General features: G+C 39.3%; 1 protein-coding gene across 4 annotated transcripts in view; it reads right to left on the bottom strand.

Annotated features, from left to right (window-relative positions):
• epha3 (eph receptor A3) overlaps positions 1-27363 on the bottom strand; it is a 90427-nt gene that overhangs the window by 47338 nt on the left and 15726 nt on the right. For all 4 annotated transcript variants that reach the window (XM_082508964.1, XM_082508963.1, XM_082508966.1 and 1 more), the window contains exon 3: positions 25634-26294. In XM_082508964.1, coding sequence (XP_082365090.1) covers positions 25634-26294 — 661 coding nt within the window. The remainder of the gene's footprint in view (positions 1-25633; positions 26295-27363) is intronic.

Raw genomic sequence — 27363 nt, forward strand, 5'->3', positions numbered from 1 at the left:
GAGGAAACTCAAGCTCCCCCCCCCCCCCCTCCCTTTCATATTCACAAAAGCTTCAGTTTGAGAGAAAATGATCAAAATCAACAGAACAGATGCCAATTAGAATATATTGTTTACTGAGATGCTACACGGTGAAATCAGCGTAGCATTTTTAAATCAGAAAAGCACTGAGATGAAAACACGACATGTTTTGAATCTCATATTTATAGTAAATTTCACATTTTTGTTGTTTGTATCTGCGCAAATTACATAGGTCAAAAAAATCTCCCCATCATCAGGAATTTAAAATGTCTTGCTAATTTATTTTTTCCATTTTATTATTAGCAAATACAATGAAAGCTACTCTAAGTCACATTACTCCACATTGCATTTGATTTGACAAGGGCACTTTTATTAAAATAGCATGTGTGCGTATGTATGTGTGCAAAGCTGCTGTGAAGGACAATAAACTGGGACAAAACAGGGCAAGGACTCTACTAACCCCACACATGCAGAGGCATGGATCAACTCCCTGCTGTATCCATCAAGGATGCAATAACTGTTTCCTACACACTCCACACTCCAGAGATTAGCCAGGTCAGTAAGAAAATCCAGGGCAACCGGCACACCAGCCGGAACAAACTTCAGAAACATACACACACGTACCCCCACACACCCACACCCCTACACACCCACCCACCCACACAGTGAGGTTATGTTAATTTCAATAATAAAGGGGTGATGTGACTGTAAGGAGGCAGAAGTTTAACCTTGCACTTGATGGAGTGATAGTGGAGAAAGTATATACCACCTTTTTTTTTTCGTTGCTATATACTTTGGTTTTTCTACCAAGAAAAATTTTTCCGATGTCTCTATTCTGCAACTGGCTCAGGATTTTAATTTGTACCTGCCACACATACTACGAGGCATAAAAGTGTGAGAGACATAGACTCTGGGGACTAAATTTTCCATCTCTAGCATTAAAGGAAGGAAATGCTTGTTATATATCAATAAACAATGAATTATGGTTAACCTCATTCCAAAGACACAAATGATTTCACCTTCCCTAATTACTGAAAATGAGTGGACAGATATCAGTTGAACAACTTAGGGTAACAATGTTATTAGCAAATTACTCCCCCCCTTTTTTTTTTACCTCTTTGTACTCATTTTATGAGCATTTACCAAACAATATAGGCATTTTACTTTATAGTTAATGCTTGTTTCTAGAAAACCTTTTCAAAATATTTCTGAGTGGTTGACTTTTGCTAAAGTGCTGAGCGTCCCCCCAAAACCTGGATTCAATTCTTGTTTAAACGTTTATGATACAGGTTATAGTCAGTGCACCATTTATTTAACTGCATGCTACATCACTGAGTTTGCTCGCTGCAAATAATAAAAAGTGTGTACTTACTAAGTGTGTACATTTAACAGATGGATTCTAGGTCTTATATTAATGATCCCATGAAGAAATTTCTACACTTTACATAAGCCCTTTTTTTTCATTGTCCTGATGTCTGCGGAAATGTTGCTTGTCAATAAAAAGCGAGTAACTCATTTCTAGATATCATACTCTTTATCATCATATTAACTTTTCTGCCTTTATCCACTACACAAGAAAAAAAAAACAGTCCTTGTTTTTAAATTCAACACATGTGGGGTGTTTATCTGTTTGTATGCAGTCACTGTGTTTGAAGAAGACATTGGCCTCTTATTGCCCTCGCACTTGCCCAAATGCAAGTGCACACACATACATAGACATTCCACTTTTACAGTCCCTGGCAACACAGCAGTCAACCCAATCAGCATTTAAACCCATTTGTCTCCCCTCATGCTTTACAGGGCTATTGTGCTTCTGTTAACACTAGCGATAACCAGTCATGTACACATGTCGTCATCTTGTTGATTTAGCTGGCCAGGCTATAGTACCCTAAACCCATTTATGGCAGTAGTAACAAATGGCAACTGCATTACTATTTGCAAGCTTGTTTATGAGAAACTGATCTGTAGTTGACAGATTCCCATCTCTTGCTTTATTTTCTAGTTTATTTTTCCAGAAAGTTTTTTTTTTATTATCGCTATTGAAAAAAACTTCATAATAACAGTACTGAGCATAAGCAATCCATTATTCGAGATGATGAAACTCACAACATCCTCTCTTTAAGTGCATGTCAAGCATTCTGTGTCGCTGTTATTCTCTGAAGAAATACTTCAAAGCCAAACATATTTATCATTTGAAATCATTTACTGTAAGAGCGAATACGAGAAACGGAAACTGTTTTTAATGAACGATATTTTTTTTGTATGTTTTATGCGTATTGGGGGTTCTTAACAGGAAAGAAAAATATTTTTTAAGATGCAGACAGATAAAGAGTATAACAAAGAATGGATAATGGGAAAACTGAAAAACATACTCAAGTTGTAGTGCAGTTTTCAATAAAATGAGGAAATGTGCTCATATTTGCATGTCTGCTTGGGTGCGTGTGTGTGTGTATGCGTGTGTGTGTTTGTGTGTGTGTTTGTGTGTGTGTGTGTGTGCGTGTGTGTGTGTGTGTATAGGGGGAAAAAAAATCCTTGCTTGTCCCCCCCTGTTTTTAGAGTTAAGCTCCAACAGGGCAGTTTTATTGACCAGTGCTGCAGAGGACATGCTCTTTTCTTTAAAAGAAAATAGGTCAGCTGCACTGCTGCTGGACACACACACACACACACACACAATGAAAGTGCAATGACAGTGACCCACTTCACCGAATGAACTCAGTCGGCAATACTTTAACAACTAGTAGTAATTGATGTGATGATTGCCTGCCCACAAGACTACAATATTGAAATACTACAATAATGATGCATATTACACTATCACACTGTGTACTGGAAGTGATTACAAAAAGGCATTCTGTTTAAATGTAATTCAAATATTTTCTCCTTGTTTAAAATTAATGATGATACAAATTTTATTTTAAAGGCTTCCCCAACATTACATCTATATCTATATTTATTTGATGTCTTATAAATATGGCTCATGCGTTCTCACTCCAGTTTAAAGTCCCCTCAGTACTGTAATTCAGATTAATAGGCATCCATGTGATTGCTGACACTGAGCCTCAGTCGGGGACATGTTACTCTGCCTGCTGAGGTGCGTGTGTGGGGAATTAGAGTAAAGAACACTTTATTGCCAGAACACCTGAGAACAGCTGAAGGAAACATGCAGACAGATGCATACTAACACGCACATAAACACACATCGCATATGACTATGCTGACAGGCACCTCAGGCACAAGCCTCAGAATGTAGCTGCTGCCATATGCTAAAGAGCCCCCGGGCTCCTTTCACTTCAGACAATATGACACTCTGGTTTTCATATAGCCCACAGTGTTACTCTCAATGGGATCTATGTAACCAGTACTGACGAGGGGTTGTTGGGAAACAATTTAAATAGAAGAGAGAAATATTTATTGGAAACTGGTAAATCCTGGGGGTTGCTTTCTCAGTTTTGATATGCTTTATTGCCGAGTTAACACATATAAGTTTAAAATCTGATCAGCACTTAGTGTCGATTCACTCTTTCTTGTTTTAATAATGTGTCAATTATGCAGTCTTTCATTCTGAAAACAAATAGCCACAACACTGGCGTTCTGTAATCTGACACCCCAACATCTGGTTTTCATTTGTTACTAAGGGAAACAACATAAACTACTGTAAAAACAGGGATATAATTCAAGCAATTGTATCCACTTTGAGTTTCCACTGTGTAAAGCTAAAAATGTTTTTTCACTTGGGCTTCAGTGAGAGCCTTCTTAGATCATGCTTCCTAAGAGTGTGTTTTGCCATGTCTTGGACTTTGGAAGGAAAATAAACATCCATATGTGTTGAAATTTAAATTGAGTAGAAAACTGTTGTTTTCAAGAGTTTAGAAATGGTAAAAAAAAAAAAAAGGTCCTTCATCTAAAGCTAGGATGCACCTGATTTTAAAGACTTAATTACCCTAGTGCATTGCAATGTTATCTCAAAAATCACATTAAATCAGATATGTTGCACGTACCTCATTAGTTCTCACCTTGAAAGTGAACAACAGAACAAATTTCTGACAAAGACAGGAAGGTCAGAATGTATTTGTACAGTGCAGGCGTGAGGGGGCCAATAAGATTCCCCCATATGTAGCAGGGAATATAACAGGCAATTTAATCAAGGTTTCATATAAACATAATAATAATGAAAATCTCAGCTTTATACCAACATTGAAGCCCATTCTACTTACAGTGTTGACCATTCAGATTAGTGTTGTTTTATGCTTTATTCCATTATATACAATGTGCAAAATCAAGCTTTTTTAATGCTGTCCATTACAGCCAGTAACTGTATTATACTGCTGTAATGGAAAAACACATCTCCTCAAGGAAATAATGTACAAATGCTGTTACATATTTTGGATTACTTTTAGAGGAGCTTGAATAAATTGTTGCCATATAATTAGTGAACAGTGTTTCAACATCTTTGAAACTGGACAGTGGCCACTTACAGGTCCCCTTGTAAAAGATTAATTAGCTAGTAAAAAATGGGGAATATACAGAAGAATGCCTCAGTTCATGATCCACTCAGAGCTGGTGTGTAAGAATTTGTGAAAATAGCACAATGGGGTCTAATCAGGCTGTAGAGACCAGAGCATTTAGAGGTTTTGGTAGTGCTTAACCACTTTGTTAGTATGTGTCCATCATATGCTTGCATCTGTGTGTAAATGTGTGTCTCTGTGTGTGTATAGAGCAGGATTCCTGGGGCAGGTGGCTCAGCAGTGGTTGGGGTAGAACAGCACTAAATCACTCCTCAAATGACACACCTCACCACGGGTGTCCCACCATGTGTTGCTGCTAAGAAAGAGGAGAGAGAGAGAGACGGCGGGAGGGAGGCAGAGAGAAAAACTCATGGGCAATGGTTACTGGGTCACACAGAGAGAAAGACAGAGAGACAGAATGAGGAGAAACCTCTCTAAAACCTTCCTATGAAACAGAAACTTTTGATTGAGATGTGTGTATGTTATGCTTTGCCTATTCCTATCAGTGTTATGAGGTTACGCGTGCGTGTGTGGGCTTGTGTGAGTGACAGACCAGCGCAGGTGAACCACAGACAGGGCCAGACATCCTGGCACGATCAAAATACACATCAGGACTCTCGTCTTACCCTCTTCTTCCCAGCTCTTCTCTCTGCCCCTACTCTCAGTCTCCCATCACCCTCGGCTGGCGCAGCGTACAGACATGTAAGGTGAGTTAATGTCAGCGAGTAATGCTTATTTTTACACATTTGTAATTATTTTCACATGTGATTACACACCATCCTATGTGTTACTGTGTGTGACATTTAATACCTATGAGCGCATGTGTATTCAGATGAGCGCACACCCGCTTTAATCAAATTAAAGGCACATGCCCAAACATACAAAGACAGGCACAAAATCCTGCTGAGTGTGTAAACAAGATGTTGTGTGGAAAGTGGGTTTGGGATAATGAGTCAGCACTGACTCATAGATAGAATTCACATGAGTCCATTTAAAACAAACTCCTTGAACACGCACACAGATAAACCGCACACCACCACAGTTGCTGTGGGAATGAATAAAAGCCCTGTGAAACAATGCACTGGAAACAAATTAAGATCAATTGAAATAATGGCAAAACCTTAATTATTAAACATGCAAAGACTGTTTAGGATGAGGAACAATATATGCAGTTTATAAATATGAAAGAAGAGCTACACTAGCATATTTTAACTGATATCATTGTCATATAGCTGCAATACCTGGTAGGTTCATGGGGAATGTGGACTTAATTACCAAGGCGGAGCCATAGATTACTGAAAAAACTGTAAGCTGTATCATAGAGCATTATTATATTAAATGTAATTAATGTGTGCTTTATATGGTTATAAAAGTATCCATGACTAAAGAGTTATCCTAAACAATGCTAATAAATCAAAAATCTGAAATGCTTTTCACCTTCATTTATTCAGAACTGACACAATCATGCCTTCCCAAACTTTTGTTTCGGTGACTTTCTGTGCCCTTGGGATGCAGAGAAGATGATGTTTGGTGATAGTGAGGCTGAGATACTTGGAGAAGTGCAGGTTCAGCAAAAGTGTATTTCTAGTGTGGCGCCCTGCAGAGCTAATGTTAGTGGGAGATTGTGAAGCTCCAGCACATTGCAGTGGGACACAAATGTTAAATGACAATTACAAAATATGCTCTGCTCTGGATCCTACATTCTTACAGGCACTCATACAAACCTTGCACACTAACTGATAAACTCAATCATGTATATTGTGTCGCCAGTTAGTCACGCTGATGGAACTGGCAACTGAGACAAGAAATACAACATTTCCAGACACCACTTATGTCATTTTTGCATCCCTACAAATACAATCTAGTGACACAAACATATTGTACATGAATGCATATACACAATCAACAATGAACTTCACACTGTGTAAAACGTCCCTCACTCTATCTCAAAAAGCTCAAGACTTATAGTACGTCATGATAGTCTAAAAACCGTTTCAGAAGCTTTACCTGCCATGGGAACAGTTACATGTTGCAGACACAAAGAAATCCAGTTTTAAGGTCTTATCCCAAGTGCCTTATGTGAAATTAATGAATACAATGACAATCTGCCAAGGACAGCATCAACTTAGTTAAGCTCCTCTTTTCCCACAGTCTATACTGTTTGTGGAACATTTAATTGACGGCATTACTAATTCTCTTGTATTTTCCATAGGAACCAGAAACCACAACAGTAAATCAATTAATTAATCCTTCCTCCTGAAAATTTCCCTTCTTAAAGATATTAGTTAGCATTACTTAAAGTTGTTATTATGAGGAATGGCAGGAGCCAGAAAGGTTCTCACTGGCATCATTCATCAAGGGAGAAAGAGGACATTCATCATAGGGTTGCTAAAGAGTCTTGTAAAGAATGTGCTTCCATGGGCCATTTAAGCTGAAACCACAATTTGAATCCTTTTGTGTATTATTTTAGCATTAAGCAACATTATTAAGGAACCATGTATATTGTTTCTTTCTACTTGAGAAATGGTCTGCAATTAGGGTAATGGCAAATATTTAGGAAAACACATAGCTGGATGGACATTGTCTGTTTCCCCCGTTTCACACACACAGAGACAATCATGCATAAATACGCTGGTGTCCCCCCTTAATACTGGGGCTAGTGACAGGCTGAAAGGCGAGAGTGATGGATGGGAAGGGCTTAATCACCTTTAATCAGCTCTGTCCTTGAATAATGATGAACAGCCATCTTTGCACACACACAATGCCGGAAAAAAGGGAGAATCTTTGAGAAAAGATGTGTGACGCATACTCGTTGAATTTATAAGTAGTGGCAGATGTTGTTCTTCTTGCTCTGCTTTCACTCCACACATCCACTTTGTCAATGCAGCAGATGCTGTGAATTCTTCTGCTTTGCTCAGGCAACGTCATGAAATTATCTTTTGTATGTAAAGGGATCAAATAGCATTTAACTCAGAAAATAGCAGGCGGTTTGGATTTCCTTTGTTATGTGCCTGCCACTTTAATACATATATTTCATGTTAAGCTGAGACAGAGATGAAATCAAGAGACAAATCGAGAGCGAAGTGTAGTTTAAGGCAATTGATTTTCTTCTTTGCCACTAACTTTTCCCCTCAATTTTTAGTTTATGAATTATACTTCACGCCTCATATGAGGAAATCTAAAATATGCACTTGTGATAAGCAATTCAAATTTTGCCAGAAACTTATGAAAGTCATACTTGTGGTGAAAAAAAAATGAATAAAAAATAATTCAAGCTAACTAAAAGCTATATTAACCCCATCCTTGACCCCATTCTCCCATTGAGCTCCCATCAACCATCGTGGACTTGGTGTGGCTGACAGGCAGCTGAAGGGCAGTGCTGTCAGGGAGGCCAAAGGGGGAAACGTGGGGGGCCTAGTGGGGCAGCTGAGCCCCAGTACAATGCCATTACAGTGGGGATGAGAACTGCATGAATGACCTGAGGAAATCATGGGGCCAGCAGGAATGTTATCCTGCTGGGCGAGCACATGGTATTTCACTCTACAGCAGGGTGATAACCCCACTCTTCCCAATAACAGCTACTCACGGTAGTCCATCATTAAAAAGAAACTTGGTGAACGATTGTCATGTCAGGCAGATGCAGAATGCATAGAAATGTGAAAACAACTTCAGGATCTTTACACGTTATCTCCTGAACTCATCACACTCTTTATTTCTTTTTAGATAACTGATTAGTTGCACCGACAAGAGATTTTCCGAGTTATGATGATATTCTCAGATCTTCTTTCAAACCTTCAGAGTACTCTACTGCTTAAGCAAACATAAAATCATCCTTCCAGTGTATCTGACAACAGTACATGTGAGCGGCCTCCTGTTAGGGTTACCTTGAGTTCTATGTATTCTCATGTAAGCCCATTTTTTTAAGCTTTAAAAGACCCAGCAAGCATGTTACAACCCCTCACAGACTAATCTTTAGTGCATTTTACACTTCATTGTTAGTCACTACAGGTTACCCAGGTTCACTGGCTGACAGAAAGTCTTGCAGTTTAAAGTCACTGGACCTCAAATGGTAGGGAGAACATTCCCAGGACTACAGGGTATGGGTAAGGAATAACTGCACAGTTGTCAGCCAGGCTAACTATGACCTTATTTTTGTCCCCACAAATCTAATTCTGATCATACTGTGTTTTTAACAGTGAGTTATAATACAAATTTAATTCAGCTGTCAATCAGCTTTCCACTGACAGATTACAAATAAAAATAAGCAACAGTCATGTTCATGTAATCAAAAACCCACATGTATTTTAAACACTGTCTTACTCGCACACTAATGTCGTTTATTTTGATCACACAATTCCAGATTGGCATCATCAAGAAGCACAGTACCAGACTTTTGTCTATCTGTTGTTGTTGACAGTTCTCTTGGAACAATGCTTTATTTTTTCAGCTGGATAACAGAGATAAGGCTGCTGTAGATGTTCTACATCTCACTGCTGAAGTTTATTCAACTTGAGGCATGAAGAAACAATAGAGGCCTATTGGGTAGATATGGTTATGGGTGCTGCAAATATACAAAGTGAGGCATCAGCTTCTAAAGACAAATTATAGCATGTTAAACTTACACCATACTTGTGACAGAGGTGAAGTAAGTGCACCCAGTACAAACTTGTATATGTAAGGGTAAACATACAAAAATTACCACAATAACACAATTTAAATATGTGCTTTTTACAAACAGTAAAAAATAGCTTCTCAATTACTTTGTTTCACGGACATGCTAAAGATGATTGAGCTTTCCTGCCATCATGAGCTATTTGGGGTAGAGGGTTTTGACCAAAGACATTTGAGTGGAGTGTCATGGATCAAACCACTAATGTCAGGAAAACCTGCTCTACCACCTGAGGCATGGCTGCTCATATTAAAATTGATATGAAGTTTACAGTTCAACAGTTTGTGAAAGTTTAAGAATGTGCTCTAATTGTCCTACAATGCTACCTTCAATATTAATGAATTCTAACCTCAACTTATTGCATTGTAGCCTGTGTTTGGTTTTCTAAAAATCTGTCTGCATAGCCAGAGTAAATTCCCATTTATTTATTTATTTTAGTTTTTGTATGAAATATTGACTTAAGTACTTTTAATTTTTCAAATGAATACTGGGTATTTGTAACCATTGTCCAATGTTAACCAGATGTTAAGGGTCAAGTGCAATTAACTGAAAATTATGTGGTATGCTCCATCTAATTTGACAGGCTTCCTCATCTTTCCCATGCTTTGGAAGTATCTTTTTTTGCCAGTAAAACCCTTACTCTCTTTCCTTATTGTTTTTATAGGCCCATAAATAGTCCGGGCTAAATTAATGAGGCCACAGAGACAGTGATGGAGGAGTGAGGGGATAAAGGAATGGAGAGATGAAAGGAATGATAGATGGCATCATTATAACACAGCACATCTCACTTAACAGAACTGTTGGCTTTGGAAGTTTCGTGTTTTAGCATGTGCCAATTGTAGTCTCGCCATGCTTGAATGTACAAACACACCCACCCACACACACACACACACACACACACACACACACACAGAAAAAGTGCTTCAAAGCATCATATCTACTCGCACACACAACTCCAAACAGATATACATAAACATATACACAGACATACACACACACAGTGTACACCAAAGCATACACATACAAATGCACGTAGAAGCTTCCACTCTCAAGTGGCCCTAAACATACACAGATGACAGAAAAGGCTTTGCCAGCACAAGCCGCTTGCACACACTCACCATCATAATTAGCTCAACTGCAGTTATGAGAAATGACGATAGAGCCTATTCTTTCCCCACCTGGGGACAATTTACTGAGTATCTCAGTTAAGCTGAGCACATTCGTAATTAAAGCTGAACCTCAGCCAGTATGCTAGTTGATAGCAAGACTCGGGAAGAGCACAGCTAGGATGAGCTATTCTTCACACTTAAAGGAAACTTAAAACTGATACTTGGAATATCAATTACTGTAAAACTAGAATAGGTTTGCAAGAGAGGAATGCAGAATAATTGTTTATCATGTCACACCCAAATGACACTTTCATGATCACAGATATTACAGAGTACAGAAAGGTAAGATTATTTCTTATCATTATAAATTTTATGACTATTTCTAGCTTTTGAGACAGTAATGAAACACAAAAACTCAAATAACTACCTTTTTTTTTTTTTTTTTTTTACCAAATTATGAATATCAATGAAGTAAAAAAAATATTGAACCTACATTAAAAAAACTCCTCATGTGCAGGGGTCTAGTGGGAGATTGACAGATCAAAGATGTTTGTTTCGTAATTAAAAGGTGTGTGCACCCACAGTTGATGTATGGCATTGCAATTAACACCCTATTTTGCAGATAATGGGATGTGGCGCAATCTATCAAAGATCAAGCAGTCATGTCTCTCTCTCTCCCTGAGACACTTTTAGTCTCTCAGCTCCTAAATTTCTGCATTCGTGTTGAGTGTCACTCAGCACAACATTAGCATGGTAAGTACATGCAGATGGCAGCCACAGCCAGTAACCTTTCAGGAGTCATTTACATGTAAATCGATGGATTAATTGGCTAAAGCTCATTAGATTTGAGGTCTCATCAATACAATACACCTAAATTACCTCTGGCACTGAGCTGTCATCCTCAGCCCACCCCCACTGACACACACATGCATAGCAACGAGTGAGGCTCTTTGACCAGGAAATTGCAATTCACCAAGAATGAAAATAAATAGTCTGAAAAGTGGAAATTTCTTTAATATCTTCTTCTTATTATTATCATTATTGTTCTATTGTCTGAATGCTGCTATTATTCTATTAATTCATATTTATCACATGCTCACTGGAGAGCTTTTCTGCCATATTGTATTGACATCTGATAATACTAAATCCACACACACATACACAAGAAAAATATTGCAGCGTCACACTGCATAATTAATTTCTAACTCAATTTAGGGAATCAGCTGTCCTGTTTACGTGTTTATGAAATTAATGTATCAGATGGACAGGACAAAACAAAACAGATTTTTGTGCAACACAAGTATCAGCACAGTGCACATCACTGTAGGCATTTGCATCAACAGCAGTACAAAGCCACTAGAAACAGGCAGGAGTGAGTGCAGGGGTGTTGCATTAATCAGTGAGATTTCTCTAACATTCCTGGAGGCTTTGCTCTTTGGCATCACCTCCAGGTGCTGAAATTGAACACTTAATAGCAAAAGACTAGCAGAGCGGAAGAATGGAAAAATTGGTTGGTTGTATTGCGAGGCATGGGGCGCTCTACCTTCACCTTGACAAATGTCTGGTGCCATCCATTTGAACAGACAGAGGCGGAAGGAAATGAATTGGTGGAGGTTGGAAATCTGTGGATGATGAGTACAGTAATCTTGTTGGACATTGCTGTCTGCCATTTTACTTTGCTCATCTTCACACTGCACCCCCAACCTTCCATGCATATTTGTGCGTGTGTGTGTGTGTGTGTGTGTGTAGTGAGTGTGTGTAATTGTAAGAAAGGTCATCTCTGCAATATCCCTCAACCTTTAAAGGTTGGATTCTTTGTCCTGGTATAAGTGGCACTTCACTCAAGCCTCTAGAAGAGGAGAGGCTGAGAGAAAGGCACACAGAGACACCTCTGTTTTGAGGGAAGTGGCGTTTAACATTTTTGGCAGTGCAAACACTTCCTGGCACACAAATCTGGGATTAATAAAAGACAGCATTATGGGGCTATGCTGAAAAAAAAAAGAAAGGGCTGCACGAATGATTTTGAAATAGGTGTTGCATCATGCATCTTATCATGATATTATTGTGATGGCTCAATAAGTCTGCAAGAACTTGCAACACAAAAACATTAATATTGACCAAGTTCTTGGAACAGACGTTTCCTTTAAATGTCAGGGTGATGAATTGTGGCGTCGAAACTCCCATAGTCTAACTTTTGCTCGTACAGCATGAATGGCTTAAAAGTTTGCTTGACAAATCAGAGTTAAAGCTTAGGAAGGAATACATAAAGACTAAGACTCGCACACTCAGTAGTGCTTTGTTTAGATGCCGAAAATTGGAAGATGGAGAAAAAGTGGCTTTTTGAAAACTTTTTTTCCCCATCTATATAACTTTATGTTGTCTGTGAAGAGCATAAAGGAGAATAAAAAGATGAAAAACATGCACACAGCTGCAGTCCTTTAAGGTTGTCCAGTGTGGTCTAGCATTGCAGACTCTATGCTTGGCTGCACTGGGAATCCTCGGTTGTGTTTGGCATTCGAAGTGCGAGCAGAAGGCCTGATCACTGAGGCCTGACTGCCTTTAATCAGCACCAAAAACTGTGCATGCACTCACATGCATACATAGCAGCAGCATATTTCTCACACACAAATGACCCATTCCTCTCTCACAGATGAACACTTTCCCACACACACAGATGCATGCACATTTACACCGCCGGGCATGTCGTTCCATTTGACACCATTTTTAAGTTAACCGCCACTGATGAAGGTAAAATGTCACCACTCTTCTTCGTGCGAAAGGATGGGGATGGCTAGAGTATGCATTAAATGAGTGCAGAGACCTTTTACTTTATCTCTATCAACTGTTGGAGGAGGAAGAATCAAGGATGCGTGGCGTCTGAGTCTATGGATCATTTCAGGAAGACAGCACTGTCTGGGACATCAGAAACTTCTGCAGGGGCACCAAAACAGATATATATTATCCTCTGCTTACTTTATTTTGTGTTTCTTCACATAAAGAAGAAGGCAATGCAAGGAGGAATGAGTAAGTAGAGTACACTTATTTGTCTGTGCCATTCGCTGATTTTTCATTTTTTTCAGCAAAATGGCCTGTCAAAAAAACTAAACAAAAACCAAAAATAAAGAGATAAAATAAACCTTTTCAGGTAAATATCAGATCTACCTTGAAGTACCACTCATTTCGGCCTATTTTGTCATGGTCTGGGTGAGTGCGGGATTTTCCAGCATGCCAGTGAATCCATCACTGGGCAGGGGTTTGCCACACCTCCTCGTTTGTTGCACCTGTGTGCAATCAGCTGGCAGGCTCTTAAGACCAGCGTTCTCAAACTTTCGTTGCTGGAACGTCAGCTAACTCTCGTCAGTGAAAGTCACAGACATGTAAATCCTGTTTTAGTGTGTCTTCTGGAGCTAAACTTGTCTTCTCGCCCTCTGCAGCTTCAGGGAAATTTGGATCTCGCCGTCATAAACCTGCTCAACTCTCAGTCGCTGGTTTGTTTTCTTTTCTCGGCGTAGTCACCTGCCTGCCTCCCTGCCCAAGACCTCGTCGTGAGTGACGTGAACTGTTTTAGCCTCACCTGGACTTTCTTCCCCCCAAGCCTCACCTCCACCTAGAAAAGTAAGACTAATGCATTTTAGCCCTCACTCCCCAGACTGCTGCTTGGGCTCGCTCTGACTTCACTCTCCTTTGTTTCAGTGACTCAGTGAGTGTTGCCCTGTAATCTTCCACCTAAGTGTGCCTGCTCCGGAAAATACCCAGTATCGAGCCCAGGCTGTTTTTCCCCAGTTCATTAAGAGCGACCTTTTCTTTTGGACTCTGCTGCTGTACTCGCGGTGTGATTCTTGTTTACATGTTTGATTATCATTGAGATTGCTCTAGCCAAGAATAGTGCTTCATAGTTTTGCTTGCGTCACAGCATCTCATAGAGTACTTTTGTGTAATATTTAGTGATTTTGAAGTTCTTGCCAGTCACAGTGTCTGTTACAGGTTCTTAGTCCCCTGGTGTGAAGCTTTACGTTAGTATTGTAATTGAGCAAACTCAGAGGTTTAGTGTTTTCCCTCTCGCCCTTAGTTCATGTTTAGTACTTCTGTTTGCGTGTTCCATTTTCATGTGCCAAAATAAATCTTCACAAATCTTTTTTTTTTTTTTTTTTTTTTTCCACTATACCTCCGAGTCTCCATATGCTATCTGCATTTGAGTCCACTTTCCAGCGTTCGACCTCCCGGTTGTGACATACCTGATATTATTACCAGGTTTGCCACCTTCATTGAGCTCTTGCACCAACTAAAGGAGCCTAAAGTTCAACTTCAACTGCTGTCTCCACAGTGCTTGTCGTCATAATTCTATAATTTTCCAGGAGCAAACTTAAGTTTGCGGGTCAAAACAAAAACACATGTAAGTCATTTTTTCTCTTAACCACAGAGGCACAATATATATACATATAAAACCACAGACATATTCCCAACATGTTTTTCATGCACACTTGTAAACAAAATCAAAGTACACCTAAATTCAGGGCAGCAGGCACTGGTTCAGTCCATTTCCTGTACAGCTTCAACATGGAAACCGATCCAATCATGGCCTCTTTAACTAAAAGCACAGCTCAATATACAGAAAAGTAAGGCACTTCTTTATCAAAGCCTTAATCCTACTCTCAAAGGCAACATATTCTGTTATTACATACAACTAACTGCGCCTTAGGCATAGAAATACAGAAATTGGATCTGGAAACTCAAAAACAAAATCTTTTTAAAGGCTAGAAGTGCTGTATTGAAACAAACAACTTCTGCTGGGGTTTATTTAAAACATAAAGCGGGAAAGTCATTTATGGCATCTATTTAAAAAAATGTAATAAAAGAATTAAATAATACTCCACCAGTAAAAACAGACTCAGATTTGGTGTGTGTGTGTGTGTGTGTGTGTGTGTGTGTGTGTATGTGTGTGTGTGTGTGTGTGTGTGTGTGTCGACATGTGTCAGTGGTTGCTGTCATAGTAAGCACCTTCTCTCTAATGATCGCTGTAACATTAAAAGGCTTACTGTACGTCACGTACTAATTCTCACTCTTATACACATAAGCACATATAGATCCCAGAGGAACTGTGAAGCCCCACATCTTTCAGAAGTGATTAAGATGGAAGACGCAAACAATATTAGCACCAAGGTCACGGTAGTAAGGTCAATGACTCACAAGCAAACACACGTAGAAGGAAACAAGCGCATTCAAATATACAAAAGAGGGTAAAGAAGGAATAAAAGCCCCACTCTTAGATATACAGGGACCAGAGACCATAGACATTCGAGGACTAAATGTGAAAAAAATAAATAATATATAATTTTAAAAAACTGTGAGCACGTCCCACTAAACTTTTCTCAACTTTGAGGTGAGTGATTTAAGTATCCAGCGCAGCTATTGGTGACTGACTAATGGCAGAGTAGTAAATAAATTAGAGGGTTACCTAGGCAACTGGACCCTGGGATGAATAGTCCTTGCTCACTCTGTCATCTTCTCCTCCTTCCTCTATGTAGGCACTCTCCTCCCTCATCTCAATGTCATTCCATCCTCCTTACTTAAAGCCTCATGTCCTGAACTACAATCAATACTTTAGCATGCAAAAAACCCATACATAAACAGCATTGTTGCATTTAGCTAAGTTATTGTTAGCAGATGAGATGTGAAACTCTCCTGCAGAGGAAAGTAAATCGTCTCCGGACAGCTGACCATTAGCAACTATAGCAACAACAACAACACCAGTTTATAAGCTAAAATTATACCAGGACCATAATTTGGACTCAAGTATCCTAAAAAAAGAGCATACTTTCCCTGCACTGAACAGTTTAATTTCATAGAAACCAGCTGCTGAGAGGATTAGCTTTACTTCAAATAACACTTCAGTAACACCACCTAACAGAGGCTAACAATTCCTAACACCACTGGCAGTCATTAGCTAACACTAACAAAAAAAAAGCACCTAAGGCAGTAAAGTATCACCTCAGTATCACTGTCACTAAACAGAATTGATGCTCCATTGACTCATTGCCTTTCCTTGGACTCCTTTCACAAAGATTTTCAGCTTCTTGAAGAGTTAATAGACATGCCACACTGACAGGCTATTCTTATTACAGACGAATGCCATCAAGGCATTTGAGGTGACTCAGGAGGAAAAACTGAAAAATACTGCGAAAATATGTAATTGACATACGAGAATTGATATTATTCACATAGAATAAAAAACAGTCTGTATAACAATGTTTTCATACATAGACAATCATAGAAACTACGCAACAGAAAAACAATGAATTGTATGAATTTAGAAGAGCTGCCCTCAGGTGCTATGGGATATACGGGGTTAAATCAAAACTGGGCTAAATAAAACAATTAAACTTGATTTGACTTTGTGTAACAAGGAATTGGGTTAGGTGGACATTGTGCCGTCCTTGTTGCCCTTGCAGATCATTTGTGGTTGCTTTTGCAGACTGTAGGCTGCTGTGTCAAATTAGCCGTCAATTGCATTATAGTATGCTAATTAAGTCTTACCTCTGATGTTTACCTGCTTTACCATATATAGCATATAGAGATTCCCTGTTTGTATATTGCGCAGTACAAATAATTGACTTAAACTGGCTATAGCCAAGTCTAAAATACTGTTATCTTACACAACAACCTTCCACAACAAAGTCAGTCTGACAAGGTTTTAGATAATACTGATTATGATGTATTGATATGTGTCACATAACTTAGCATTAGAGCAGCATATGAATGCAGAAAAGAAAAAAATATCAGATATCATAAAACATCTGAATGTCTAGGAGGCTTCTGTAGCAACAGAGGTATCTGACAAATAAGTACATCAGTTCTAATGTGCCACCACATCAACGGTAACTGTCTCTACATTAACTGACTCAGGCCTCACTGCAGAATTACCACCAGACTTCCATGCTGTGCCCTAACCTTCAGAAGTTTTAAAACAGACACTGCCTTTTGTTTTCATTTTTCCTTTTTTTCTTTTTGCTTGGCTGACATTAAAGAATGTAGCGTTTGTTAAAACGGAAAGGTTGTTATGCTGACATCTGTGATGCAGCAGCACAGCAAGATCAGACAGCTGCTCGAAGACAGACATTTATGTGGTGACGCTAGGGTTTTTCAACTGAAATGACACTGAGAGGGCTCTCTCCACTGAACGCATCTCATCTATACAATAAGATGATGCTTCTGACAACTACTCAGTGTCACTATACATGCCTGTAGTGCGGGCTTAGATAAGTGAGACACTTGACAGTCGCAGCCTAGAAGTGTCTGAGGTTGCAGCTTCAGCACCAAGGACAGCAGAGATCACACAAAATAGATTTACATTATTAGGCCTCTTTTATTCATAACTTTAATTAAGAATGTGATATAAGTGTAGGCTGAATATCAATTTCTAGTATAAGTAGGCATATTATTGGTAGTAGTAGCATTCTAATGAATGTTTCATTACAGTATTTTCTGACATTATATGGTCCTCTAATATGTCTTTTGTGCAGTCAGTCAGCTCCATTACCAACTGAAAGTGGTAATGGAGCTTGGTTATGGTTGCACAGATATACAAAAAAAAGTCATTGCAGAAAGTGGAGAAATAATTTAAAATACAAAAGAGCTTCTGATTATGCTGCATCCAGTTTCCCAAGAAAGAATCACACACACACACACACAAATATATATATATATATATATATATATATATATATATATATCTATATATATATATAGATATAGATATATATAGATAGATAGATAAGGCTTGCTTACTAATGGTGTTTCTAGAATTCCTTTTGTAATAATATTGTGTTTTCCTTTGATTCGTCTTTTTTAAATAAAAAGTGAACATACAACTGAGTAGAATATGTTAAGGTGATAGGTTAAATTACAATAAGTTAAGCAGTTCCAAAGAAAAGCTAAATATGCACTGACTTTTGTAAATGTCACACATAGTCATTTCATCTTGTGACACACCTGCCTGTTTTAAACTATCGTGGATAATCACTGCATGGGTTAATATGCAGAAATGTTTTAAAATAGCACAAGTGGAAAACAATTTGAGGAGCAAAGCAGAAAGAATGACGCAGATGTCAAATTAATGCCGGTGACATCATAAATCATAAAACCGACATTCAGCACCAGTTAACAGCGGGGGTCTACATCCCAATGACAGCTGCTTTCTTTCTTCCTTGCCTTCACCTCCCCATCTCCTCCTCCAGCTCTTTCCAACTACTTGCTTCTCATCTATCAGAAATGATGGAGTGACTGCCGTATTGTACTGCACCGTTTCCCTCCTGTGTTACATTACATGTATACTAAACATTTACTCTGGTGTCCATCCTTCAGTCCTTGACTTTCCACTGAAACAATGACACATATGCTCACATGCATTCTTGGAGTGGTCAAATACTGATGCCAAACCTGTTGCAGTTGCGGATTTGGTGACAATATTATGATGGGGTTTTTTTTTGGTAATGGTAAGGAAGATCCTAATTATGAATCAACATATAACTGTTGTTTAGGCCCCCTCGGCTTCTTATTTAAATGTTTTGTCTATGCTTAAGTAGCCTAAAACTTTTTTTTTTCACCAAAGCTTATTTTCCTAAACTTAACCACATACTTGTACAAGCACTGAAAGCAAATGAAGATGAAATTTATTGTCAAACAAAGCAAAGTACAAACACAAAACTTCCAAACTTTCACAAAGTGATCAACTTTGGCTGATGTATCACGGCACTGAAGCCAAACAGACACTTTGCGCATATGTCTGTGATAGAGCTGCTTTTGGCAAAATGGGAGTACTAGATGCCCTGAGATTAAAATGTATTGCTAAATCCACAGTTATCATCCATCAGTATTAAGCTACACCCATGGGCTGCATCTGTGGATATGGCGTAACACCAAAATCAAAGCTATGCATGTCCATCTATACATATGCTGTTCTTTTTTTTTGTGTATTTGTTTTCTGTCTGGACACACATACTGCCTGTACACTCTATCTCTGTGAACAGATCAGGCACAAACACCCACATGCATCACACACATACACAAAGACTGGCTGCTGTGAAGAGGTTCGGTCAACTGGCAGGGGCCTCTCCAACAAATAAACACCCCATCTATCTATCCCTCTTGTTTCTGCTACAGGCACGGTTTTGTGTGTGCATTTGTGTATATTTGTCTGTGACTGTGTGTTAACTTGAATTCCTGAGCCTGTGGTTACCAAAAGCTTTGAAGTCCCAACAGCACCAGTGCTCTGGGTTGACAGGCTTACCCGCTACCCCCAGCCTGCACTGGAAGGCTCATAAAGAGAAAAGTAAACAGGCAATAATACCAAGAATGAGCAAACCTTTCCTGCTTCCTTGGCTACCGCTTCCTGAATGCCAGCCACATATGCACACACACACACCTACACACACAAACGATGCATCAATATACTATAAGACTACACAAAGAGATAAGGAAGTACACAGTGATTTAAAGATGAACTGAGACTTTGATGCTATATTTCAGGCTGCAAATGAATCAGTGGATGAATGTGGTCTCTCTCTCTTTGTCTCATATACACCGTATACGCCCTACAGTAAATAAGCATATTCAAGATCATTGCTGAGGTTTTTCATCCACTTACACTACAGCTCAATAAAATCTGTAATTATGTCTGTTTTTGTGACACTTCTTGTCCTTTTTACCTGCTTGAACACACAAACACACACATAATTCACACATACAGTATAGTCTCCTAGCTGCTGTGAAATGAGAGTTAGTATAAGGGTGGCAGGGCGATTGATATGAATCCCCCCCGATATTTTTTTAACCTATTTTTAACAAAGACTGTGTAAAATTAATTTTGATCTACATCAGGGTGGGGTGTAAATTTTGTGTAACTACATATAATGTAGAGTTAGCATCATGATCTTGAACCTTTCTCTCCGAAGCACTCAATCCACCCCTTGTCTTTTTTCTCTAGCCTCTTTTCTTCTTTTCAGCTCCAAAGCGGCTACATGCCAGGCAGCACACAGCCAAAACGCTGCAGCAGAAAAAGCATCCCCACTAAGCTAAACTGACAAGAGATGAGGAGACCGATGCAACGGAACACCAGTGTTAGAACAGAGCCGTGTACTGTATAATGCTCAATTCACCCATCCAAACACACACACGCAAACACACACAGTGACACATGGGACAGATTTAACTGATGTGATTGCCTGGATTCGATTTTTAAATGTGTGTGTGGCAATAGTCTAAAAAAGACCTCCATTCTCAACCACAAAGAGCAAAGGTGCCCTTCATTAAAGAACCAAATACCGAATAGTACAGGCTATTGCTATACTGAGCTAGGCTGCTTTCTTCATCATGAATGTGGGAAGGACGGTATATGAAGTGCAGGAGGATTCTGCTGGAAAACTGAATAATGTCCCACCACACCACTCAGTGAACTGGACACATAAGTGCTACAACAGACAGATGTGTAAAAATGTACCTGAATGCAGAAAAGAAGGCATGACAAATTTTAGTTTTGTCGTGGGTTAGAAATAATAAATGCAGTTTAGAAGGCAGTGCTACGTATATGTGCATTTCAATTGGTTTGTGGGTTTGTGTAAATTTGCGGGTACAAGTGACATGTTTTGTGAGAGCTGGGCAGTTATATAATGGCCAACACAAACAAACAGAGTCCTTCCAAAGCACCAGAGGAGAGCCAGCAGCTCCATGAATTCACAGCACTCAACTTCAACAGTCTGACAGAAAAGTATACAACAAAGACACTACAGCAACAGCATGGAAAAAACACACACACACGAAAAATATTAAGCATAACTGTAGGAGCTCTGCAGGGATATTAAGAGTATTTTTCTCACGTGTGTGTGCATAAAATACATGGGCCATTGACAATGTAATATTTTTTTTTTTATAAATCCAGGGTTTTTATATGAAACATGTAGTTGCATTAAAGGATTGCTGATCACTAGGGGGCAGGGAGAGTCCAAAACAAAAATAGATGGACATTTGTCACAAAAAGAACAACAGTGAATCCATGCTGGCATTTAGCTCTTACAACCAGCTTCATGCAAATTGGATTGGCCATATATTTTCCTGTTATGGTGATAATATATGGGCCATCCAAATTGCATGATAGCGAGTCAGTAGATTGGGAATAAACAACAAATAAGTGTTTCAGGGAAGAAGTTATTTTCTTGTCTTTCTATACATAATCGTCTTATAAGATGCTAAAGTCGGTGTTGAATATCTTCAGGCTAAGCTTGAGTATTTCTTTGACCAAGCTGTTGCAGGTTTGCGTGACAGTGTCAGTGAAAGATGTATAATGTGAGTCCAGAATGTCTGCTTGAAAGCCATGCAGTTCAGTGCACGAGGGCAGCAGCTAAATCACTTAAGTGAAAGAGTGGAGAGTGAAATAAAACATTTGACATGAGATGGACGATGGGCTTTGATCCGGCAGCCAAGTCGATCGGGCGCTGGGATGAATGGAGAGGAAGGAAACAGAAAGGGAAAATGATCTTTTATTTGGTGTTGGTCCAGTCGCCAGTGGCAAATGATTTTAAAAAGAGAAGTTAAAACCACTTTTAAAACAGCTCGCCTTCCTCCTCTTATCGTGAAAGCATACGGTAAGCAATGCTGGCGAGTAACAACTGAGGCTTATGTGTGATACTTTGTCTGTGTAATTGTAATAAGCTTTACGTTACTGGAAGGTTTCAGGATTGTGTGTCTTGATAAATCCAGCAAGAATGTAAACTTAGGTCTCTCGTCAACGTATGAGCGAACAGCTGCTTGCATTTGCAACGTGCATGCGCAAACACACAGTCGCACACGCGTACACAAACTGGCATGCGTTTGCTGTTTTAGGATCAAATTAGGGTTGCAGGAATTTCACACTGATGGTAGATAGGAGTTGGTTCACCTGCTCCAGTCTGTTCTGACAGATGAAAGAGTGCCTTAGCGAGATTAAATCTGGCCTCACATTCTCTGTGTGGAAAGGCTGAAGGCTGCTCACAAAACATACAGTAATCCAGGCGATCAGCGACACGTCCATTCGCATTGTACTGTATTATAATCTTCATCTTATCTTTTCACAGAGTTTCATCGCAACAAAAATTGGATAAAAGTCGCGGCTCTGACATGGATTCAAACCACACACACACACACATATATATACATATATATATATATATATATATATATATAGACATAGCGGAATATTGTAAAGTTTATATTGACACACAGTCTGACTCAGATGCACAAAAGAGCATGCACATGCTCGTATAACTGCCGTGTCCCTTTGCCTAAGCCAGACAGAATTCACATGGTCCTTTGAAGGCGCCACTGAAACAACATCCTTGCTTTGACAAACATTGCTGACTATGGACACAAACACGCACATACACACATACACAGTCCAGAAAGATAATGATGGTTTAATGCTAGAGTCGACTTTATTAAAGCCCTTAAACACACTTTGGAGTCTGTGTAAACAAAAGCAACTGCTTGCGAACTCTTTCTCTTCCCCCTTCACTCGATCAAAAACAGACAGACAGACTCACAAAGTAGAGAAGGAGGAGAGGAGGTGCTGCAACAAGGCATCTTATCAAAGAAAACAAAGCATAAAATATTCAGTAAAGGTGCTTAATCTTCACTGTCAACAATACTTAGTCCAAGCATTTTTGTCTTTAAATCCACCTTGTTATTCCTGCCAGAAAAAATAAATGTTTCATCAGTTCAATGTTTGTCTGTGTTTTTAAGCATCTTAATAACATATTTGTTTATTTTTGTCAAATACCAACAGAAATTTCTCAGGACACCGGGGTGCCTCGGAAGAGTTTACCAACAGAAGAGTTTTCTTTGTCTATAATTAATATCACTGAAGTATCTCTCTACAATATACAGTGCTATTTATTCTCCACTTCTCCATTTTCTTTTTCCCAGAAAATGTTGTGGCTTGTTGTTCGTAGCACTGTAAATATGTCTTTTTTTTCTTTTTGCTATCAGTTTGGGATGACCTAACCCCATTCAGCCATCTATCTGTTAACACAGAAGGCCTGGAGAGCAAGCTGCATGATGGGGCCCCCAACGGCTGCATGCAGGGATTGTGGGGGCCTGTTGGTGCAGCTGTCCCACTCCATGGTAACATAAGACCTTATTAGAGTCCATTAGACCACTCTGAAACTAATAAGAGATTGTCAAATACATCTAAACATTCACACAATTCACAGAGGCAGGAAGTAAGAGGAGGGGGGGGGAGCAGGGGGGGACAGGGGTGAGCCATTTGTCTGTACAATGTCCCATTCTTGAAATGACATGTCGTACTCTTTCAAATATAGGGACAAAAAGCAGAAAAATAAGAAAGATATAAATGAAAAATTACACTTTTTCTGTGTAATTTGGAAAAACAAAACCAAAATAAATGCAATCCAAAAATGAAAATCACAGGTGACACTTGGGAGAAATTCTAATTACTCTGAAGATGTTAATCAACGGGGACAAAGGGGTTCAGCAGTAGATACCTTTGGCTTTTAATGAGTAAATTCAGAAAAATATACTGACAAGTGTGGAAAAAGTTTTCCCTCCTATCTGTACAGTTAGACAGGTTGGCCTGGAGTTCACAGCAACAGAAAAAAAAAAAAAAACACTTCCCCCTGGCCCTGACAGCAGGAGCTTGACCTGGGAGACCATCTTTGATCTTTAATTAACACTGGGCATGGCTCTGGAAAAGAGAGAACTGATGAACAAGGGACCATTTGGGACCCACTATAATAACCTAGAATGCTAAAGATGGATTTCCTTTTCAGAAACTTCAACACCGTTTTAATTTAAGTCATTCTGGGACAGCCGCAGTGCAGGGGTGGCTGCTTTCAGATGGATGCTGTGTCTGGCTTCTTAAGCAGAGAAGATCTCACAGAAAATAAGTAAAGAGGAGCAGATATAGAGCATCATGGAAGCCTTCAGCTAACTTTGGTCTTGTTTGCCACTATTTTATATTTTGTATAATCAAACAAAAATGTATAAATGTAATATAATGTAATCATATCTATAGTGGCATTTACATTTATATGAACTGAACACATCTGCATTGTATTGTTCACACCAGGGACCACTTTCTACTTCTTCTTTTTTTTATGCATGGAAACACTGATGAAGTACTGTAACTGTAATTGATGAAAGCTGTTATAGCAGCCACAGAAGCAAAACAGAGGAAATTTAATTTTGTGTAAAGTGTAAAGTGGTGTAATGATGTCCTATCTGTGTACATGTCTACAAGATTTAAAACCCAGATCCAAATATATATGTTTGGGAAGTTTATGATGCATTACACCATGGATATTGAAGACTTTGAAATTTTCATTTTTTTATGCTAATCCCTTTTTTTTTTTAATCTCAAAATGGATAACTTTACTTCTTTTGACAAAGTTGTTAAGGCAAAATGATGTGAGGAGGAACAACAACAATCAGAGGCATTTTACATGTTTTCTACTATACTTTAAACTCTCATGTAGAGATGTGTTGCAGAGCAAGGTGTCACCCCACTGGCCAAGCACAACTCTTTAACTCTAGCAGCCAAAGTATCACTACAATCATTCTGACAAGCTCACTTTAAAAACCATCCAGCAGCAACAAAAAATAGTCCCCTGCATAACATGTGTGACGATAGTACGGAAGACCAGTCCTGTTGGTCAGGACATGAAAGGCAATTTTAGGCATGCAGATTTGCATACTTTTGAAAGCACATCAAATGACTACTCATTGCTACCTTCACCAACACCCACAACAATCACCGCAGCTATCCCATCATTCACCATCCACTCCAGCCCACTCCTTTCTTCTGTGTTATCAGTCCCATCTTTCTGCTCTGCTTAAAATCTTCCCATAGCTAATGATGTGTCACAGAGAAAATTACTATTGAACCTCTATATGCTGCACCCTGGACCTGGACAACACTCTACTCACATGTATGGGAATATGCACGTATAACTACCGACCAATCACCTAGCACCTTGGGAATTTGGGGTTAGTTTGAAGAGCTCACATAAACAATGCATACACACACAAACATATACACACATGCACACAGAGAGTGTATTTGACATTAAACCTTCTGGACTGACAGATATGAAGCGTGAGAGTCCTGATATCACACTGTTTACTTTTACAGCTTTAAAAAAATCTGCTTGTTTAGGCCAAAGGTTCAAATAAGGGAAATGTGTAGAAGAGAAGTGACACGTGCATTTATACATGCAGAATCAATGCATGGCAAGGCATGTGTGAGAGCACTGTTGAGAAATAGTTGCAAAAAAAAATATGTTTCTTACTTTGGCAGGTGCTGCTTCTCTCCTCATATCCTGGGTTACACAGACACTTCCCAATAGGCACAAGCCACTCCCCTTCTGTGCTACAGTACATTCGAGGAGGCTCTTCCTCTTTGGAGTGATTGACGCATGAGCCTTTGACTTCCACCAGTGACTGGGAGTCCATGGGCACAGTATCAGGGAAAGAGGCAAGATTCCTCACAGTGTGTGGGCACTTCTTGAAGTAAACCCTTACTGACACTAAAGCTACACAGGCGCCCACGTCCTGGAATGCGAGGTAGAAACCCTTCTTGGTCATGGGACCCACCTCGCGTACCTCAGTATTGAGCTTGAGAATGCGATCTCCAAGGTCAGTTTGAGTAAAACTCTCATCAGCAGCAATGGTATCAATCTTGGAGAACTGATGCTCTTGGAAGTGGCTGCCCTGGTCATCATCTGCCTCTAGGTAGAGGAGGTTGAATGTCTCCTTGCAGGTGCCCAGTACCAACGGGATTGAGTTGCAGTCCCTCAGAGTGAACTTCAGCTCTACATAGATCTTCTGAGCAGATTGGCGAGGGATCCAGTTGGTCCGAAGCCAGTTGTTCTGGCTGTAGTCCATCACATTGCAGACCTGAAAGGTCCTGATGGGAGTGTAGTGCTCATCCACCCCACTGATCTCCTCCCACTGGAAAAAATAGAGACAAGGAAAGGTCGAAGGGAGAAACAGAGGAAGACAAGGAAGAATAATAGACAAGAGAGACCAAATACAGAAAAAAGGGGAGAAGGTAGATTTAAAGATTGAGAGCGATAGATAACAAGGAATGGATGCAACAGAAGGAAAAGTAGAAGAAGCATAGATACAGGAAAGACAGATTTTTTTATGAGTAATGAAAAGGATCAAGTGAAAATATATTAGATTTAAAAAAGGAAAGCAAGGGGATTGGGAAGTTTGGGGTCAAAAGAGAAGCAAAGGGAGTAAAGGGAATGGGGTGAGTTAAAGATAGAACAAATGAGGAAAGTGAGAATTTGCAGTCAAAGAAGGAGGAATAAGAGGAAAGGAGGGGAAGATAGCAGAGAAAAAATAAAGTTATCTCCACCCTGTAAGCATTTAGGGATGAATTATTTAGATCCAGAAACATTCTTGCTGAATACTAAGCATCTAATAAACACTTAAGGGTGAAAAATCACACTACCAGATCTCTTGTAAATTGTTGAAATTAATTAAAAGCAAACTTGCTGGCTTAGCCAAATTTTCTACATTAGAAGGCTCTGAAAATATCGCCAAGAAAAAAAGCTAGAAAACGTGATCTTCAATTTTTTTTAAATTTGTGTGAGGCAGCTTAATTAATTTTAAATATTAACAAAATCTCATAGTGTTTCTTTTTTCCACCCTTATACTAAAATGTTTTTCTCTAAAAGTGAGGACTTTCAAGCTGCAGTCTTGGTTATTTACATCACACTACTACTTCTACTAAAGGAAACGTGCTGAATCCACTATGAAACAAAAGGAGCTACGACGTATAGACAGATGAGAGTGTATACCAGGAACGTTTGTGTCTATCTTACATTTTCCCTCCACTGGGAGAAAGCAAAGAGAGAGGAGAGGAGAAAAAGAAAGTGGGGTCATTCCTTTTGAATTCAACACAGCGGGTAGACTCATTGATCATGTGCTTTGGCTTTGCTGTCCCGGCAAATCAACGCTGAATCGGAGTGATGATGAATGGACAAACACCTGAAATAGCGGGCTCATAGTG

The sequence above is a fragment of the Aulonocara stuartgranti genome, assembly GCF_965226115.1.
Source record: "Aulonocara stuartgranti genome assembly, chromosome: 16".
NCBI classification, from domain to species: domain Eukaryota; kingdom Metazoa; phylum Chordata; class Actinopteri; order Cichliformes; family Cichlidae; genus Aulonocara; species Aulonocara stuartgranti.